The 20,009-nt window shown below is 41.1% G+C and overlaps 2 protein-coding genes and 1 long non-coding RNA gene across 3 annotated transcripts; 2 read left to right on the top strand and 1 right to left on the bottom strand.

Moving 5' to 3' along the window:
- The first annotated feature begins 3,682 nt into the window (after positions 1-3,682).
- LOC121754797 lies at positions 3,683-4,717 on the top strand. Its single transcript, XM_042150101.1, has 3 exons — positions 3,683-4,025; positions 4,296-4,441; positions 4,529-4,717. The coding sequence occupies exons 1-3, from the start codon at positions 3,683-3,685 to the stop codon at positions 4,715-4,717; spliced, it is 678 nt and encodes a 225-aa protein (XP_042006035.1).
- A 4,610-nt stretch (positions 4,718-9,327) lies between these two features.
- Positions 9,328-12,441, top strand: LOC121755613 (putative late blight resistance protein homolog R1A-3). Its single transcript, XM_042150930.1, has 2 exons — positions 9,328-12,147; positions 12,243-12,441. Exon 1 carries the CDS (start codon positions 9,498-9,500, stop codon positions 12,135-12,137), a length of 2,640 nt encoding a protein of 879 aa, XP_042006864.1. The 5' UTR covers positions 9,328-9,497; the 3' UTR covers positions 12,138-12,147; positions 12,243-12,441.
- A 4,098-nt stretch (positions 12,442-16,539) lies between these two features.
- Positions 16,540-17,110, bottom strand: LOC121755108. The gene is made up of 2 exons (XR_006040625.1): positions 16,974-17,110; positions 16,540-16,780 (listed from the first exon to the last, which is right to left on the bottom strand). It is a non-coding gene; the product is annotated as an uncharacterized LOC121755108 (long non-coding RNA).
- Between the last annotated feature and the right edge of the window lie 2,899 nt (positions 17,111-20,009).

Raw genomic sequence — 20,009 nt, 5'->3', positions numbered from 1 at the left:
ATCTTCCAAAGCAATCAATGCATCTCGAACACACATAGTCAGAATATTATTCAAGCATCTAGCATGGAAAAAATTAGTACTAATAGATAGTTTGTTCTGATTTTTTCCATGCTAGATGCTTGAATAATGTTCTGACTATGTGTGTTCGAGATGCATTGATTGCTTTGGAAGATCAAATTGCCCCTATTAGAAATGCAGCAATGTGTATCAGTGTATATAGCGTGCTGATATGTGTTTGCTTAGAAAATGGGCAACATTTTGCAAGAAAAAAAGGTTGATTCCGAGAAAAAATTTCATAGATCATTCAGGATGCGGCTAAGTTGTACTTGAAGATCAATAAAATAGATTCCCCATTTGATATTTATCAAATGCGGAATATATTTTAATGATCTTCAAGTACAACTTAGCCGCATCCTGAATGATCTATGAAATAGGGGGGAAAAAAAATTTGAAAAGGGCATGAGCTCAACTTAAACTTTCGAAGTTAAACTTTTCAAATTTAAGTTGAGGTGCCTACGTATCCACAATTTTATTGAGGAATCAAAGCCCACGTAGTTCTCTTACCTTGCTTACCTTTTTGGTCGGCAGTGCTCGCCGTTCACCGCCCCCGTCGACTCATTGCTAATGTTGAGTGCTATCGCTTCTGACCTCGTCATCGCCATCGGAAGAAAATTCTTCCCCATCACTCTCTACACGGAAGTTGAAATCCGGCTCTTGTGCTCTCATGTTCGCCTTTGCCCAATCGTCAAGTAACATAGTGGCTTCCATGTTCTTGGCGGAGAGATTGCTCCTTTTGTCGTCTAGGACACAACCGCCGACACTAAAAGCTTGTTCAACGGCGACGGTGGAAGCGGGAACGGCGAATATCTCCTTAGCCATGATGGAGAGTATCGGAAACTCTTTGTCATGTGTTCCCCACCAATTAAGGACGTCAATTTGTTGAGTAGGAGGACCTGCATCTTGAAAAATAGAGCGCGATTCCAAATATATATCTAATTCACTAGTCGCTCTAGTCCTATTGGTTGTAGTACCGTATAGATCTTGCAATTGTGATACTACGTCGGGATCGATCATGACATTGGAAAAATCCCCTCCACCAAAATCAAATGTAGAAGGACTAGGAGGAGCACGTACCTGGTGAGCGGTGTTATACCGCATTTCATATTCCGCGTAGAGAGAACGAAGTGCACTATCTAACCTATTTTTGATTTCATCAACATCCGGAATACTTAGTTCGAAGCATTCTCCTCTTGTCAAGCCCATTTCGCGGAGTTGAGAAAAATCCAAAGCGTGCAAACAACCATAGTACATGTCTAAAATTTTATAAACACCATGCAACTTCCACTTTGGATCCAAGCATTTTGCAATCAAAAACACATTTGGAATACGTGAAAAATATTTTAACCATTTTTCAACCATGTAAAACAAAATAGCCTTCAACTCAACGAATTGAGTATTTTTCACACAAGTTTTAAAACCAATTGCCACATACATGCAATGCTCCAAAACGCGCACAGAAGTAGGATAATAAACACCGGATAACTCAACAGTGGCATTTTTGAAAGCGCGGAATAATCGAAATAAATCCATGCTGTGGTCCCAACAAGCGGGTATCAAAATCAAATCAGAAGGAACATGAGGACAACTTCTAAAAAAATCACATAAATACTCAATGTGGTTCAAAGTCGACTCCAACATATCATATGTCGAGTTCCACCGAGTTGAAACATCCAAACGAAAGTTGGTGTACCTGCATTGCTTACCATGACAATATCTCTTCCAAGCTCTACCAATAGGAGCTTTGTTATGAATCAACTTCACAGCAGTTCTAATAGGATCAACATACTTTTGCCACAAATCGATGGCATCTTGAACACACAAATTCAAAATATGGGCAATACATCGCACATGGAAATATTTACCATCAATAACAGGAGAACATGCACTGATTAAATCATCTATGCTAGCAGTGTTAGCGCTAGCATTGTCAAAACCAATAGAAAAAATTTTATTGATCAATTATTTGAGCAATTGCTTGTGCAGTGTGTGGTGCGGGAAATTCCCGAAATGCAATCAAACGTTTGTTTAAAGTCCAACTGTGATCAACGAAATGCACCGTGATGCCCATATACGAATTTTTACAAAAACAATCAGTCCACACATCAGAACAAATAGAAACTTTATGCCCTAAGTTAATAATAAACGTACCTAATTGCGCCTTCTTTTCCATGCATTGTCGAACAACGGCTCGCGTCATTGAAGTTCGACTCAATTTTCTTGCAGCGGCATTATATACTTGCCGCATACTCGACTCAAAAGCATCGTTATCAAAAGCATTGAATGGAAAATGTTTCATAACGGCAAATCTAGACATCACATTAAGAGCATTTTTGTGATCATATTTCAAAAGAGTATTGCTACACATACCTGATGTTTGGGATGAACCCGTCGTCCCACTTCCGACTCCATGTTGAAAGTTGAGTTGAGTTTGGGTTGGAGCGATACCAAACTCGACCGGATGCGCTTTCTCCAGGTGACGGGTAAATGTACCGTACCCTCCACCCTTTCGGAATGTGTATACGTTTTCGCAATAGTTGCAATACACATTATAAGTGTTTGGATCGTTACTATCTTGTACCCTCTTGAAATGTTTCACGAAGATGTTTGAGGTTAAAGACCTTTCAGCTGGTCTAGGAGGTTGAGGAGGTTGTCCACGTCCACGACCACGACCACGCCGACTCCTTGGTGGTGGTGGGGGTGGCATTTCTTGAACCTCTTCTACCTCCTCCCCCTCCTCCTCGTCGTCATCATCATCATCGTCTTCATCAACATTCACAGGGGTTGGACTTTGTTGGGAATAGGCACCGCGACCGGGAGCACCACTACCGGTACCAACATAAGCATCGCCTTGGTATTGAGAGCGAGAGAGAGCAATAGCATGTGCCACATCTTGCTCTTCTCGAGCCTACAAAATAATATTTGTATTGTAAATACAAAATAAAATTATGAACAATAATGAAATGTAATTCAAAATTAATGAAATTAGTAGATAATAGATATTAACCTGCCACTCATCCATGTTCATTTGAGAAATTTCATCAATAACGGATCTCCGAGATGGCCTCTTGGCCTTTCCCTTTCCCTTATCAACACGACCTTCTCGGGATGAAGACATATTGGAATGGTATGTAGAAATGTAGAAATATGGAATAATATATTTTTTTTTGTTTTAGTAATTGAGAAAGAAAGACAACTTATAGAACTACGGGAACAAGTATAACTGTATAAGTGTATAACAATGTGTAATAAGAGTAGCACTTGCGTAATTAAATGGAAGCACAATACCACTCCATCCATTTTCATATCTATTCAACTTCATTTCTCACCCTCTCATACTATACAATTCGAAAAAATGTCTCCTCGCCATGAAGGTCGAAGAGCAATCGAAGCTCAAATGGCCCGAATGTTAGAGGCGGCAATGCCCGCAATCCAAGAAGAAATCAACAACGAGGTGGAACGCTACTAAGTTGTTGTTCAAGCGTGGAATGAACAATACATCCAGGTACCACGTGCTCGGATATATATCCACCGAGAGCGTGAAGAAGCTGGTTTGCGGCTTTTCACAGATTATTTCTCTAGAGATCCTCGATGGAGTGATCAGATGTTCCGTCGTCGGTTCCGGATGCGGAGGCCTTTGTTCTTGCGCATCGTCAACGCAGTTGTAGCTCGTGACTCGTATTTCATGCAAACCACCGATGTTGTTGGGCAGCAAAGTATATCGACTTTGCAGAAATGCACATCCGCTCTACGCCAACTTGCTTACGGAACTACTGCAGATATGTTTGATGAGTATCTCCATGTGAGCGAGCAAACTGGACGCGAGTGCCTAGCAAGATTCTGTCGGGCAGTGATCGAAGAATTCAAGGATACATACTTGAGAAAGCCAACGACCGATGACGTTCGCATGTTGGTCCACATTCACGAGCAGGCCCACGGCTTCCCGGGGATGCCGGGCAGTATCGACTGTATGCACTGGTAGTGGAAGAATTGTCCAACGGCTTGGAGAGGACAATACACTAGCGGGCACAAGAGCTCACATCCAACGATAATTTGGGAGGCTGTTGCGGACCAACGATTGTGGATCTGGCATGCCTACTTTGGTGTCGCTGGGTCGAACAACGACCTCAATGTGTTGAACGAGTCTCCATTATTCAACAACTTGTGTGCCGGGCGAGCACCGAACGTAGAGTTCACGGCCAACCACCGTTGGTACAATATGAGGTACTATCTTGCAGATGAGATCTACCCTCGATGGCCCGTGTTCGTGAAGACTATCACATGTCCGACAAAGCCAAAGAGGTCATTGTTCGCCCAAAAGCAAGAGGCGACTCAGAAAGATGTGGAGCTTGCATTCGGAGTCCTCCAAGCACGGTGGGCTATGGTGAAGGGTGCGGCTCATGGTTGGCACCGTCCACTAATTGCCGACATCATGTATGCATGTATCATAATGCATAACATGATCGTTGAGGACGAGCGAGAAAATGTCACTTTGTGGAGCGACGATCCGCTCGCCAGCACCACCAGTAACTACACGGTCACCGCCCCGCCCGTGCAGGGTGTTCCTCCCGACATGCGCAATGTCATGGCTCGTTCAGCTGCGATGCGCCAAGATGAAGCACACACTCGCCTCCAAGCGGATCTAATTGAAGAAATTTAAACACACACCAACGTTTTCCATCATTGACGTTATGTTTTAATGTATTTTTTGTATTTTTAAATTTCTATTTTGTATTTTTCAATTTTTGAATGAAGAACAACTTTCCGTGTTTGATATTGTTCGGCGTTTTTTATTTCATGCGTAAAATAAGTTGTGAATTGTGAATAGTGCAATTTAATAGTTTTGGCCTGTGATGAGGCATGCAGGGTTAGACGAGTTATGGCCTGAGACTCAAATTTAAGGCCATAAGCAATGGGACGCCCTAAGGCGCGCCCTATGGCGCGCCTCGTCATCAGTTTTATCCTCCTACCCCCACCTGCAATGTGGCGCCCTAAGGCGCGCCCTATGCATTTTCATTTTATTTGAATATTTAAATAACTACAAAAATTGGGGAAAAACTTCATTTCATTTATAGAAATTAATACATTACAATACGAATTAAAAAAAATACGCGAACTCAGCGACGGCGGTTACGAGCCCACACTTCTTCAATCATGTCTTTCATGAGCTGAACATGGTCATGTTGGTTGCGCATTGAGGCATGTCTAGCTAGAACCTCATTGAAGCCCGGCGGTAATCCTCTAGCGGGGGGCTCGGTCGCCGTGCTGGACGAGCTAGATGCACCGTCATCATCGTTCCAGTCGGTGATGCTCCCACCCTCATGCTCGACTATCATGTTGTGCATGATTATGCACGCATACATGACATCGGCGATGACTTCCTTGAACCAGTGACGAGCCGGCCCTTTCACAATTGCCCACCGTGCTTAGAGCACACCAAATGCCCGCTCGACATCCTTCCACGCCGACTCCTGCTTTTGCGCAAATAAAGCCCTCTTCTCACCAATTGGGCAGCTGATCGTCTTCACAAAAACAGGCCACCGTGGGTATATGTCATCGGCCAAGTAGTACCCCATGTGGTATTGGCGCCTGTTGGCAGTGAACTCGATGGCCGGGCCGTTGCCATTGCATTGCTCGGTGAAGAGGGTGGATGAGTTGAGGACGTTAATGTCATTGTTCGACCCGGCTACGCCGAAGTAAGAATGCCAGATCCAGAGCCGATGGTCAGCGACGGCTTCGAGGATCATCGTCGGGTTGCTGCCCTTGTATCCACTAGTGAATTAGCCTCTCCACGCCGTCGAACAATTCTTCCACCGCCAATGCATACAGTCGATGGTCCCTAGCATCCCAGGAAAGCCGTGCGCCGTCTCGTGCATCTTCATCAGGCCCTGGCAATCAGCGGCAGTCGGCTTGCGCAAATATGTGTCGATGTAGGCCTCCACAACTCCCCTACAAAATCTCTTCAGGCACTCGCGGCCTGTTGTCTCCCCGACGTGGAGGTACTCGTCGAAAATATCTGTCGTGGTGCCGTAGGCTAACTGACGGAGTGCAGCCGTGCACTTTTGCAACGGTGTAAGGCCGGGTCTGCCGACGCCGTCTTCCCGATACATGAAGTATTCATCACGTGATGACAACGTCCGGACAATGCTGAGAAAAAGGTAACGCGGCATTCTAAACCGTCGGCGGAAAACAGTCTGTCCCCACCGTGGTTGATCGGCAAAATAGTCTGCAACCAGACGTTCGTGAGCTGCCGCGTGGTCGCGTCGGACAGACCTCCGACGTCGAATAGGCCTGTGGATCTGCTCCGCCGCCGCCACAGCCTCCTCGCGCTGCATTTGGGCTAAGCATTCCGCCATGGCCTCTTCAACGGCTGCATCTAAGGCTTCTGAGGTGGCCGAGGTCGAACTACCCGACTCCGAGGAGCTAGAACTAGTGGCGTCATCGTCGTGGTTCATTTTGGTATTTGAGAGAGGTATAAATGTAAGAGATGAGCAAAATGAGAGAGGTGAGATGTTCGTACGAACAAGTGAATGAGAAACGAGGTTTAAATAGCCATAAAAAACGTGTGTCATCGTCCGCGACCATCGTCCGCCGATCCCGCAATGGGGCGCCCTACGTCGCGGACGATGGCCTATCGTCCGCGCCATCGTCCGCCGAGCCCACAATGGCGCGGACGATGGCGTGGACGATAGGCCATCGTCCGCGACCTAGGACGCGGACGATGCATCATGCGCGGATGTAGAAGCGCAGACAATGGCGGGCACCCACAATGTGGGCATCGTCCGCGCCCGAGGACGATGGACGCCATCAGGCGCCCCATTGCGGGTGCCCTAAGGGAATAATGACGTGGAAGAAACTTGAGGCCTGAATCCGGGCCATGATTGTACCTGAGAGCATCCACAATGGCACCTAGCGCACTGCCTAGCCGAGCCCCGGCGCTAGGCGGTGCGCTCGGCGAACCATTGCAACCGCCTAGCGGTTTTCCGAAAAAAAAATCGCCTAGCGCTAGGCGATATACGGGCGCTCGGTGATCCGCTCGGCTCCATTGCAGGGTCTGGATCGCCGAGCGCATTGCCCAGCGGATTTCATTTTTTTTTAATTTTCGAAACACTATATATACGCATTTTGCACGTCATTTTCCCGTATCTGTGTCGTAAATTTAATTCTGTATGTTGTGTGAATGTTAATTATTTATTTTATATAATTTTGAGTGATGTCGCTAGGCTATGGCTGTGCTATTTGATTGTCTTGATGATGTGGCAGGAGGATTTTTAGGGCTGATGATGTGGCAGGAGGAGTTTGTGGCTAGGCTATGACTGAGCTATTCTGGGGTATTGTGGATGCTCTAAGGGCATGAATAACCCCGTCCCCATTTTCGGCCTCAAGTCCCCTCCACGTCATCATTCCTCTACAGTTGCGGCCCAGGCCCCAACTCCTCTAACCCTGCAGGCCGCAACTTGGGCCGCAACTAATAAATGACACTATTCACAACTCCAACATATTTAACTCGTAAACGCAATTCGTTCAATAATTGAAACTGGGAAAATGCATTGTTCATTAGAAAATTAACATTACATTACTAGACGAAGCAAATTTAAAATACTACAAACCCGGGCCACGACTACTACTTCTTCATTTGGGCGCGAAGGTATGCGATCATCTCACGGTGCAACTCGAGCTCGTCGCCCGACATCTTCGACGTATCCCTTGCTGTCAACTCCGTCAGCTGGCTCATCCGCCATGTAATATTCATCTCCGACAAAGTGTCGGACATCTTATCCAGAGACGGATTGATTGGCGGTGGCACCATGGCGGAGTTGCTCGCAGTTGCCTTCCCCTTTGCTTTCATCTTTGCCGCCTTTGTTCCCATCGGGCGGCTCTGAATGCTAGGAGAGAAGCCGAAGACATCGTCGTCCGTCACGTTGAGGTCGATCGTCGGACCTCCATCTCTCGAAGAGTAGTTTCCGGAGGTGGAAACTTTGGTTCTCTTCGCCGCCCCAGTTGCCGTCGGCTCGGCACCGCTCGTGTACTTCGGGCTCTTCTCGACGAGCTTCCAAACGTCGAAGTACTTGAAGGCCTTCCTCCCATCAGCGAAGAACGCCTCCTTCGCCTTCTCGACGAGGTCCGCCTCGCTGTGCCCGCTAGGCCACATCCGGACTACGTTGGCCCACTTTCCGTTCCACTTACTCATATCCGCCTGGACTCGGCCCCAATGCTTGCGCAGCTTCACGTAGCTACGCTCGATCGACCCTTTAGGACGGCCAGCGTTATACTTCTGAGCAATCCGCTCCCAGAAAGCCTTGCTGGTCTGCTGGTTGCCGATGATAGGATCCTCGGCGACGTCGATGTAGTTCCTCGCAAACCACATTGTCTCTTGCGGACCGTACTTCTTCGGCCCATCCTCCTCGCCGACCTTCTCCTTGCCACGCTCTTGAGCGGGCTTTATCTCGCTGATCTCGAATTCATCGGTGTTGACCGGCGATGTTACATCAACGTTGCTACCGACTCCCGGACTAGGCTGTGGCTGCGATCGTTGCGACCCCGGTATGTACCAATTGTCCGAGTTAACGAACTCCTCCATCTCACGTTCATCGCTGTTGAACCAATCCATTTACGTCGAAATAAATGGTATAATATAGATTGAAATGGAATGCACGTAAGATTGATGCACAAATGGAATGCTCGTATTTATAGACACAAAATAAAAAAAAATTTAAATAAATAAATTGGACTTGCGGCCCGGCCCGAGAGCGTGTAACGCTGGGCCGGGACTCGCGGAGGCTGCCCGTACCCCGCGGTACGGGGACCGGCCCAGGCCGTGCCGCCTTCTCCTCCAACGCGCGGGCACCAGGCCGGGATCGCGGTACGGGGACCGGCCCAGGCCGTGCCGCCTCCTCCTCCAACGCGCGGGCCGGGCCAGGACTCGCGATTTGCGGCCCGGCCCCAAGCGTTATTCATGCTCTAAGCTTCGGGCTTGGATCCCCTGCTGTGCTGCCCTCCACAGCAGGGGCTGCTGTTCCATACAGCATAATATTTAATTCAAGAATTATAAAATTAAAATATTATTTTTATTTATTATATAATATTATGCTGTATGGAACAGCAGCCCCTGCTGTGGAGGGCAGCACAGCAGGGGATCCAAGCCCCTAAGCTTCTCAAAATCGTTGGTGACTGAGCCTCAATAGGATGACAGATGACTTAGCAATAATGTCAGTTTAAATTAATTTAACTAAAGCAAGTTGCACGATTTAAAATTTAAATAATCTCATCCACTGTGAGAGACGCACACCGTCTCCTTCAGCTAATCAGTTATCCAAAACTCAACCGGTCGTCAACCCTCTCATTTCCTAAAAAATCATTCCTCAATCACCTTCTCAGACACAGTATGACTTAGTCACTCAAACCAGAAATTTTTCTTTTCCTTTTCCTTTTCCGACCAGATGGCGGCCTATTCCGCCATCGCTTCTTTCCGGCAGACTCTGGAGGAGCTGCTGGATTCCGCCCAGTTCCCTCCTCACGTCCCCAAGCCTCAGATCGAATCCCTCCGCGAAAAAGTCTCCTCCCTTCAATCCTCCCTCGACAAAATCCCCTTCGTCCCCAAACTAAAAAGAGACAAAATGAAGGATCTCCAAAACAGCATCCGAGAAGCCATCTACGCCGCCCAAGACGAGGTCGAATACTGGATCAAAGACGACTCCCCCCACAAATCCGACGAAAAGACCATGAAGAAGCTCGAAGAAGGCATCAAGCTCGTCGAAGCAGACGCGCTGGTGCTGGAGGAGGAGATCCGCAACGACCCCACAGCCCAGAATCTCTTCTCCGACAACCCTGAGCAGGTCTCCTTCAATTTCAGCGGCAAGGACAAGATCGTCGGCCAGGAGAAAGACTTCAAACTGATCACCGAGTGGCTGGACTCCGACGACAAATCGCGCCTCGTGATTCCCATCACCGGCCTTCCCGGGATCGGCAAAACCACCCTCGCGAGAAGCATCTACGACAACAAAGAAGTCAGGAAGCAGTTCAACATCCGCGCTTGGGTCACCGTGTCGCAAGATGTCAACTACCAAGAGGTGTTCACCAAGATCCTCAACACGATGGAGAGCAAGAACTACCAAGCAGGCCACTACGCCACCCAGGGCGACGAGCAGACCTTGCTCCAGCGCCTCCATCAGGAGCTCTACAATCTCAAGTTCCTAATCGTGGTGGATGATGTCTGGGACTTAGCTGCTTGGGATCGGATCGCCCTCGCCTTGCCCGATAAGGAGAACGGCAGCCGGATCCTCCTCACCACCAGGGTTCGGGAGGTCGCTGATAAAATCTCCGAAAAAGCTAATTTGCTTCATGAGATGCAGCCGCTCGGGCCGGAGCACAGCTGGCAGTTGCTCTGTTATCGTACCTTCGGTGATAAACTGAAAAATGATAATGATGATGTTACATTGCTCTGTCCTTCTCACTTGAACGTAATTGGAAAGTCCATCGCCGAGAAATGTAAAGGTCTTCCTCTGTCACTTGTCGTGGTTGGTGGTCTTCTCATTCAGGAGACGGATAAGATTGATTACTGGAAACGTATTGAAGAAGATACTGGTGATGCTGCTGCAATGGGGGAGAATTCATACTTGGAGATTTTAGCCCTCAGCTACCTTTACCTGCCTGGTAAACTCAAGGGGTGTTTTCTGTACATGGGCGGATTCCCTGAAGATTGCGAGATTCGTATTCAAAAGCTCATCAAGTTATGGGTTGCTGAGGGCTTCTTGCCAGCGCCAGCGCCAGAGCAAGACGTCTCGGGATTGGAGAGAGTCGCGCAGAGGTCGGTGGAGGATCTTATAGGGAGGAATCTGTTGTCTATTCGGAAGAAGAGTACTAATGGTGGGATGAAGGCTTGCGGTATGCACGATAGCCTACGGGAGCTGGCTGAGAAACAATGTGGATTTGAGAATTTCTTCCATGCTAGGAAGAAATACAATCAGGATCTACCAGAGGAAGCAAAGCTGAAGAGGCGTGTGTCTGTTCATAGAAACATTCTGATGTGCCTTGAAGAGGTTTACGACAAAACACGAACGATCACTTATGCGCGCAGTCTCCTCTACCTCGGCTCACACCATCACCATCCCATGCCCTTCTTTCTAACCTTTGATCTTCTCAAAGTGTTGGATGCTTTTACTTGCTATTTTATCCAGTTCCCTGATGAGTTTCTCGAGCTTGTTCATTTGACTTACCTTTCATTCACTTACAACGGTAAGCTTCCAACGAAGGTGACAGAACTTAAGAAGCTCGAGACTCTGATGGTTCGCAGGGAGCCTAAGATCATCTTCGTGGGTGCATCTTTCCTGCCGGATGATGTGTGGAACATGCCGAAGCTGAGGCATCTGTGGTTCACGGAGACGGACTTCCCTAATCTTCCATCGGTTAATCCAACCAACAAAATCCTGCTTTACAACCTCCAAACGCTTGCGAGTGTGGATGCTGCCTACTTTACTGAAGAAGTCATTGACAACATGCCTAACTTGAGGAAATTGGCAATGTGGATTGAGTCTCCGGAGAAGCTCAACTTCACTGTTTCGAAGCTAAAGAAGCTCGAGCAGTTCAGGTTCATAGTGCTGAATCCGATCCCCGGGAAAGGGATCGAAGTTGAGGCGGAGAGCTTCTTCCCGAAGAAGCTGAGGAGAATCACTCTGAGTGGCACTGGACTTCCATGGGCACACATGGAATTCTTGGGAAAGGAATTGAAAGGACTTGAAGTGCTGAAGCTCAAGGAGCTGGCATTCAACGGGCCGGAGTGGCTCCTCAGGTCCAACTATGACATGGAGAACCTCAAGTACCTGCTGATTGAATACCTGAATTTCCAAAAATGGGATGCAACAAACTCCAACTTCCCGAGCCTGCAAAAGCTGATTATGAGACATTGCTATGAGTTGGAGGATATTCCTGATGATATTGGATACATTGGACCCCTGGACACGATGGAGGTTGTGGACTGCAGCCCTCAAGCTGTGGAGTGTGCATATAAGATTATAGATCAGCAGGAGGAAGGAAACTGCAAGATGAACTTTGAAGGTCGCGTCTTTTCTTCATGGGAATAATAGTTAAGAGGTGCGTACCATCTCCACCTAATTAATAATTACCTATCTTTGATTTACAGGATTGCAATTAACTTATTCTTCTCTGTTTTATTTTTGTTATGGCAGATGCTTAAGAGGAAGAGACTTGGTGATTGGGAAATTCAGTGTTGCATTTCTTTGTGTTTTGTTGTCTTTGGTGTTGGTGATGTGAGATTAAGTGGATGATGATAATGATCTGTTTCCCTTTTGTATGAGAATAATTGTGTTATTGTCCTATTTCTTTTGAGTATTGAATAAAATGTTGGGACTACCAACAACTTCTATATCTTGCTCTTCTTTCATGTTATTCTATATTGAAATAATTTAATTTCTCGGTCCTTTTTTTAGATGATAGTACTACGTTATACCATTGGTTTTTTGGAGTATAATTGCAGATTAAATTTCAATGTTTGGTTGTAAATTAGATCCAATATTCAAAGAATTTCAATCGTGTCCCGGGTTTTCAGGTTGCTCTAAGTTTGCCCCTTCTATTATCAAAAAGCGAGGTTATACAAAGTCGAAACTCAAACTATTTGAAAATTTTATAAACTCATTGTTTGCTTCGTACTTCCATACCATCTAAACAACCCAATAAAAAATTACTACTACTAGCAAACTTATACACATATTTTACGACAATTGAAGGGTAGATATATGTAGCACAATCAATAGTTTTTTAATATTTGATTCGTACATAAAATTAATGTTCATTTTGGTAATATGGAGGTCCACCATCCTTTCACACTCATTCCTAATTTTATTCTTCTTTTTCTCTCTCTTTTATGTATTCATTTTCAAGTGTTAACTAATACTACTTCAAAGTTCAAATCACTATTTTCGTTCTCTCATGCGTTCTAATTTACACATATTTCATGTTATTCGAACCTCATAGTAACCCCATCGGTGCTAGTTGCAACAAGCAGTCGCTGTGCTCGCCGTTGTGCTCTTGCCAACGAGCACCGGCAGGCCGAAGAGCACACTGACGTGGCGCATCCCCATTGCCGTTGGCAATTTCTATTTTTTATTAAATAAAAAATAATCTAGAAAATTAAAAAGGTATATTTTCGAATCTCCAAAAATATAGTCGTTTTTCTACAGTTTTTTTTCAAGTTTTTATGCCAAAATCATCTATAAATACACATATTCATCATCTATTTTTTACATCAAATATCTCTCACTCATACTTCTCTCATATTTTTTCATACAAACTCACCTAGCGGAAGAGCATGAATGTGGGTGTTGTGCTCTTGCGGAATAACAGAAAATTAAAACTAAATAAATGTGGGTTCGGGTCCACATCCATGCTCTTACCATTAAAAATGAATAAATGTGGATCCGAGCCCACATCCATACTCTTGAGCATGAATGGGGATGCTCTCATATGTAGTTTCCTGAATTGTAACATGTCTTTTGATAAAAGAAAAAGGCATGTTATAGTTCATATAACCTTAGTCTATTGATTGAAGCCGGACATCTTATCAACTATGTTGTGTTTCACTAACACATTATACAAATTTATGAAGTGAAAACATAGATAGTTTGCTGCTGTAATATGCCTTTTTCCAAAAGTTTGACATGTGAAAATCTATTGCAATCTATACAATCAATAAATATCTAAAAATTTACTAACATTGATTCATCAACAATAATAACTTTGTTTTATGTCCGTTATTAAATGTTTAATTTTTTACTATTTTTTTATAAATAGATTATAGATTCTACTAAATCGTATCACTCATATAGTATTATAAAACTTAAACAGAAAAATAAAATTCATATTTCACTATTTTTTTTACTATTTTTTTATAAATAGATTATAGATTCTACTAAATCGTATCACTCATATAGTATTATAAAACTTAAACATAAAAATAAAATTCATATTTCACTATTTTTTTTATAAAAAAATTACTATTTTTTAGAAAACTTATTTGTTTATATATACATGAACTTTCAGCATTTTTGATTTTTTTCCCATAACTTTCATCAATTTCTTAAATTTGTATTTATTGTACATTTTGGTTGTTGCTAATAGTTTTATGCAATAAAAGGGAAGTGTTTTAATTATTTTTAATAAAATAATTTTGAATTGTTTTCATAATATAAGTACCCACTAAAAGCCAACTATAGAAGTACATAACAGAATCATTTAAATTGTAATATATTTTAAAAAACAATTATTTAAATGTTATATATTACTCCATCTTGTCTGATTCATGATTATTAATTCAGGCATTTTTCCTATATAAAAAAGTAAAGTAAGCATGTTTAATTTTTTGACGAACAAATACATACAAAAGTACTCCAAATAAGAAAAATGAACTCAAGATATTTTGGGGAATCCTCCCATCGCTGTGAATTCTCTTAAACATATTACTTCCTCCGTTTCTTTATAGTTGAGGTAAAACTTTTCGGCACGAAGTTTAAGAAATGGATGTTAAATGTGTTAAATAAATAGATAAAAAAGTAAGAGAAGGAAAAAATAAGAGAGAATAAAGTAGAAAGTGAATAAAGTAAAAGAAATTAAAGTAAGAAAGAGAAAAAAGTTACTATATATGGAAATGATTCAACTATGAGGAAACTTCTGAAAATAGAAAAATGATTCAATTATGGAGAAACGGAGGGAGTAGATTTTATCATCGGGACTCGGGCCCCTTGTACTGTGCTCCAGCAGAAACTTATCAAATAACGTAATAATAATTGTTAAATTTTGAGAAGTCAATTTAGAATGGATTTATTATTTGTGCAACTATATCAGTTTTGTATTTTTCATTACAAACCAAAGCCTAATTATTTAATATACTTAAATAATACTAGGAACAAGTAGATGCATGCCGCATGCGTATGCGACAATAATGTCCGAGGCCGAGCCACCCGATAAGTTTGTTAATATCAAGGCAATGTAATGTATTTTTCAACGACTCAAAAGTCACTGGTTGATTGGTTCCACACATTTGCTGTCTGCCTGTCTCCTTCTACCACTTGTATAAAACAACAAGAGAGATGAGATATTATAGATCTTATAATAAGGGCCTCCCATCCTTATTTATTATAGAAACATATTCCAACCATGTGACTTGGAAAATTATGCGAAAATTGCGCCCACCTACTAAGTTTTTATTGCGATTCTGTCGTCTAAGCGGGCCCCACACTTCAGCCCGACATCATGTGAGGGGGTTTAATCAGGGTATGCAGTAGCCCGTTAAGGGGGAGACCTTAACCCACTGGCTGCCAGAAGCCCATCTCCCAAGGCCTCACACTTGTGCCTGAGAGATGGAAGCAACTACGCCCCTTCGTTGTCAACTGCGCTACGACCCGGCGGGCATCTACTAAGTTTTTATTGATATATGGTCAGGATACATATGATAGTACTAATTAATTACTTAGCCAACAACCAACTTGTCTCCCCAGTCAACTTCTGACATCTAAATAATTAAGCAAGAGGCATCAGGCCCAATTGAATTGTACATGTGAAATGGGCGAAATATTAAACTCCAAAATCAGGCATCAATGAAGGCCCAATTGAATTGGACATGTGAAATGGGCGAAAGATTAAAGCCCAAAACCAATTATGTTTGTTTCTATAAACGATTCTAAGGAGTAGTTTTCAGCTAAATAAAAAGTTTCCCTTCTTTGTCATAGTGGCCCAATTTAACATTCAGGCTTTTGTTTTTTACTTCATGAGTTACATTTAGAATTGTGTTCTCCTATATTGGGTATTAATAATTCATCTGGATTTGCATTATACATGATTACATTAATCTAGAAATTGGAATTTTGATTGGAGTTGGATTCCTGTATATTCATCAGACTATAACAATAAAAATACAATAGTAGTATTGCATTAATGTCCTTAATATAAATGAAAAGTTTGATACGTCAAATCAAAGCACACTACTCTCTCTCTCCGGTGTATGAATCAAAGCACACCACTCACTATCCAGATAACCACTTATCATTTTTTCTTGACCTTCCATTAAAACTATTGCTACTCAGCACCATGCTCATACAAATATGTCATTTACTGTTAGACAAGAGTTTTAATATATAATTGATAAGTAAGAGAAAAGATGCGAGAGTAGTTGAAATTATGTAGGGATGATATAACCCATAAATGATAAAGTAAATAAGGACGATCAATAGATATGGACTATTTCTATGAAAGGGAGAACAAAAGAAAATATAGCGAATTTCAATTTGTTCCGACAAAATGAATGTTTTCGGCGTTATCGTCTGGAACTCCATCCGTCACTCTCGAGAATGTCAAAAAATATAAAGGAAATGAAACATTACTTGTAAACAATTGAAAAGACATTTATAAAGAAATAAAATTAGTGCTATTAATTATTTTGAATTTATGTTGCTTGATTAATTATTGATATGGTTAAAATAAGATAGTGAATTATTAATTAAAAATTTGACGATATTAAATTATTGTACATATAATTAATTTAAATCAAGATAAATTATTAACACCAAAGCAGCCTCTCCAACAGCGATCCAAACCAACACAAACAAAAGCAATAGACATAAACTCCATCCAACAGCTTGAGAAATACTAACAACAGCTCACTTCAAATTAAAATTTGTAAAGAGCAGCAACATCAAATCATTGAATACTCGATCTGCAAAAAAGAAGAGGTTAATAAAAATTTACAACAATACAGCTAGCTCAGTGCATAGATCTAACAGAATTCAGAACTCCAACATCAACCAAGCTAATTAAATGGCAAACATTCCCGATGGTAGAAATGGGTGGAATGAGTAAGACGGTTCAGATCTTGATAAACTAAATTATTTGGAGTAGAGCTGTCTTACCAAGAACACCCATCACAACAATTGGGAAAACATAAGCACGATTTTGCTAATCAGCGGTGCATAATTACTATATATAATATAATATAGGCAGTAGGGTTTGAGATGTTAATGGGCTAAATTTGATATTATGAGTCCAAGATAAGAAACGGGCTTCTTGTGTTATGGCTTTGCATCTATTTTATCCAATTTATATTACTACTCCATAACGACATTCAACTTAAGAGAGAGTCGACACCATGCTTATTTACCTTACAAATTTTATGAAAGTGGTATGTTACATTTAGATATGTAGATTAACAAAGTTTTGTTTTTGAAAATAAATGTGAAATTCAAAAAATTATATTAACTTGTATTCACAAAAATATCTTGTATAAATAGTTATTCGAAATATCTTTTATAAAAGTACTCAACACTATCAATGGTACAAATCTAAATTAAAAACTACTCCAACCCGTCCCTCAATAATTGTCCACGTTTCTGTAGGACTGGCAAATCGTGCGGATTGGGTCGTTATCGGGTCAACCTGATAATGACCAAACCCAATAAGGCCTAACCTGAACCCGACCTGTTAAGGAAACTGTAAATCCGAACACGAACACGAACCCGACCTGCTACCTTCAAATCCGAACACGACCTGCACCCGACACGAACTCGTTATCGACACGATATAATATGGGTTGACACGACAAGATAACAACCCGAACCTAATATTACACGATTAAAACCTAATATTACACGATTAAACCTTAATTTTTAACCTAATTAACACAATTAAAATTCATTTTATACTATTTAAACCTAATTTATAAGAAATTAAAAAATTAAAATAATATATATATTTTTAAATAATAATAAAAATAATAATATTATTTCTTAATGGGTTACTCGTATCCGACCCGAACCCAACCCGAAATTATCGGGTTCTTAATGGGTCAACCCGATAAGGACACGGATCCAATAAAACTTGACCCCAACCCAATAATTTCGTGCAAATTCGTGGCAGATTATTGTGTCGTGTTGAAAATTATCAGCCTTACGTTTCTGAATGGGAATTTAAGAAATTTAAAGAAAGGTACGTTGAAAAAAGTTAATGAAATAAAGATTCCACTTGTATTTATTAGTTTTATAATAAAATGTTAGTGGAATGAATTAGTGAAATATGTGATTTATTTACCATTTATGATAAAAAGTGAAATATTATTGATAGATGAATGAAAATGGCAAAAGTGGACAATAAATGAGGGACGAAGGAAGTATAAAATGAAATGTGTTAAAATTTATAGAGTAGTGACATTAAATTAACTGGAATTTAAACATTTTAGACGTAAAATTAGTATTTTAACTTTCTTATTCTATTTTATTAAAAATTTAATTTTCAATATGAAATTATTAACATAATTAATTCACAATACACTTTTTTAAATAAGAAAAAAACATAAACATCCAAGATCCCCACGAATTCCCCGGTTGCAAAATTTTGTGAAGTAATGGGTGAATTATTGAATTAGTAGTTAAGAAACAGTTTCTTAGAAATTAATTAGTGAAGGTTTAAGAAATAAACAAAAAGTAGATAGATATATAATTGTACAGTATTGATTAAACGTCCACTGAATTTCGTCTCCAACTCTGGACGTACAGCTTAGAATTGGAATAGAAAATCCAATTTCAGAATACCAGAAAAAGATGAGAGACTAAATTTTAGATGTGATACAAATTTAGATCCAGTGACATAAATCAATTACGATAGTGTGGGTCAAATCTGAGATCTTAAACCAATAATCCAATTATAAAACAACGAAACAAAATTGAGCTAAAATCCAAGATTCGGTACCGAAAAACAGAATCATCGAAGACATGAACTCAACCATGGGTATGGGAGGCATCGGTAAGACTAACTTAAACTGAAATCGCGAGATTTCAATTTGCAAAAAGTAGCAAAAATTAATCTTGCCGACGCATCCAATCCACTGAGTGAGATAATATGCACCACATTTATTTGCAGAGGTATGAGATCTGGAAGAATTGGAAACGTAGATGCCGTGATGATTTAGGTTAAAAGCACCATTTTATAGAGGGAGCTTGGGCACCATTTTAGTCGGACTACACTAGATAAGGCCCAATGGGCTATCAATATGGCCCAGCGATAATCCTAATTTTCACAATGAGGACCCTTTTTTTTGAACTAACAAATTCCGACTACTAAATAGAATAAGTTGTAAATAATATTAGTTTTAATTTTTAATACATACTAGTAATTTGTAAAGTAAGACAGAGAGAGTAAAAAGAAGTAATGGAATTGATTGTGAGATTCACATTAATTAGGAGTATTAAATTATGTTAAACTTTTCATATTTAGAAATTGGTCTAATTTTGATTAATGGTCTAAAATGGTAAAATTAAATTTATTTTTTTGGACGGATATAGTATTAGTATTATTGATGACCAACTAGCAACCGTTTACTGCTTTATTAAAGGAAAAAATACGGTCAATAGCTGGTATATCAAAAATTAATAATAGAACACCAGTAATTTCCGATTTCAACCTTTTCAGTTTTCACGTACATCCAATTGCAGGTCTACATTTGTCACTAACTCACTATCATAGTTAGGGCTGCTTTTTCTTTTGTAGTAATTTGTTGACTAAGTTCGGAACCAAATTTAAAGTTTTGCATACTCTTTTTTCATTTGCGAGATATTTTTGTTGTCGGTTTACTCAAAAGATTTTTTCTTCCATAAATGTCTTGATTTTCTACTCTCTTATTGCCTTACAAATTTATCACCTAGGGTAAAATGTCGTATTTAACCTTTACATGTTGAATATGAATAATTCACGTCATTATTAGCATGGACTTTTGGCGTGCTAAATTAGCTCTTGACAATGGAAAAATAATTGCTCAAGGTATATTTTACAAGGAGATAGTATGATTATCAAGTGTAAATATGATTATGTAGTTGTCTATGACAATTAAATATGAAGAACATAGATGAACTTATCGCGGATATCATGTTGTCGGAAAAAATTGACGGAAAAAAATT

The sequence above is a fragment of the Salvia splendens genome, chromosome 11 (assembly GCF_004379255.2).
Source record: "Salvia splendens isolate huo1 chromosome 11, SspV2, whole genome shotgun sequence".
NCBI lineage: Eukaryota > Viridiplantae > Streptophyta > Magnoliopsida > Lamiales > Lamiaceae > Salvia > Salvia splendens.
The sequence above is the reverse complement of the archived record's forward strand: the minus strand, read 5'-3'. Positions and strand labels throughout refer to the sequence as shown.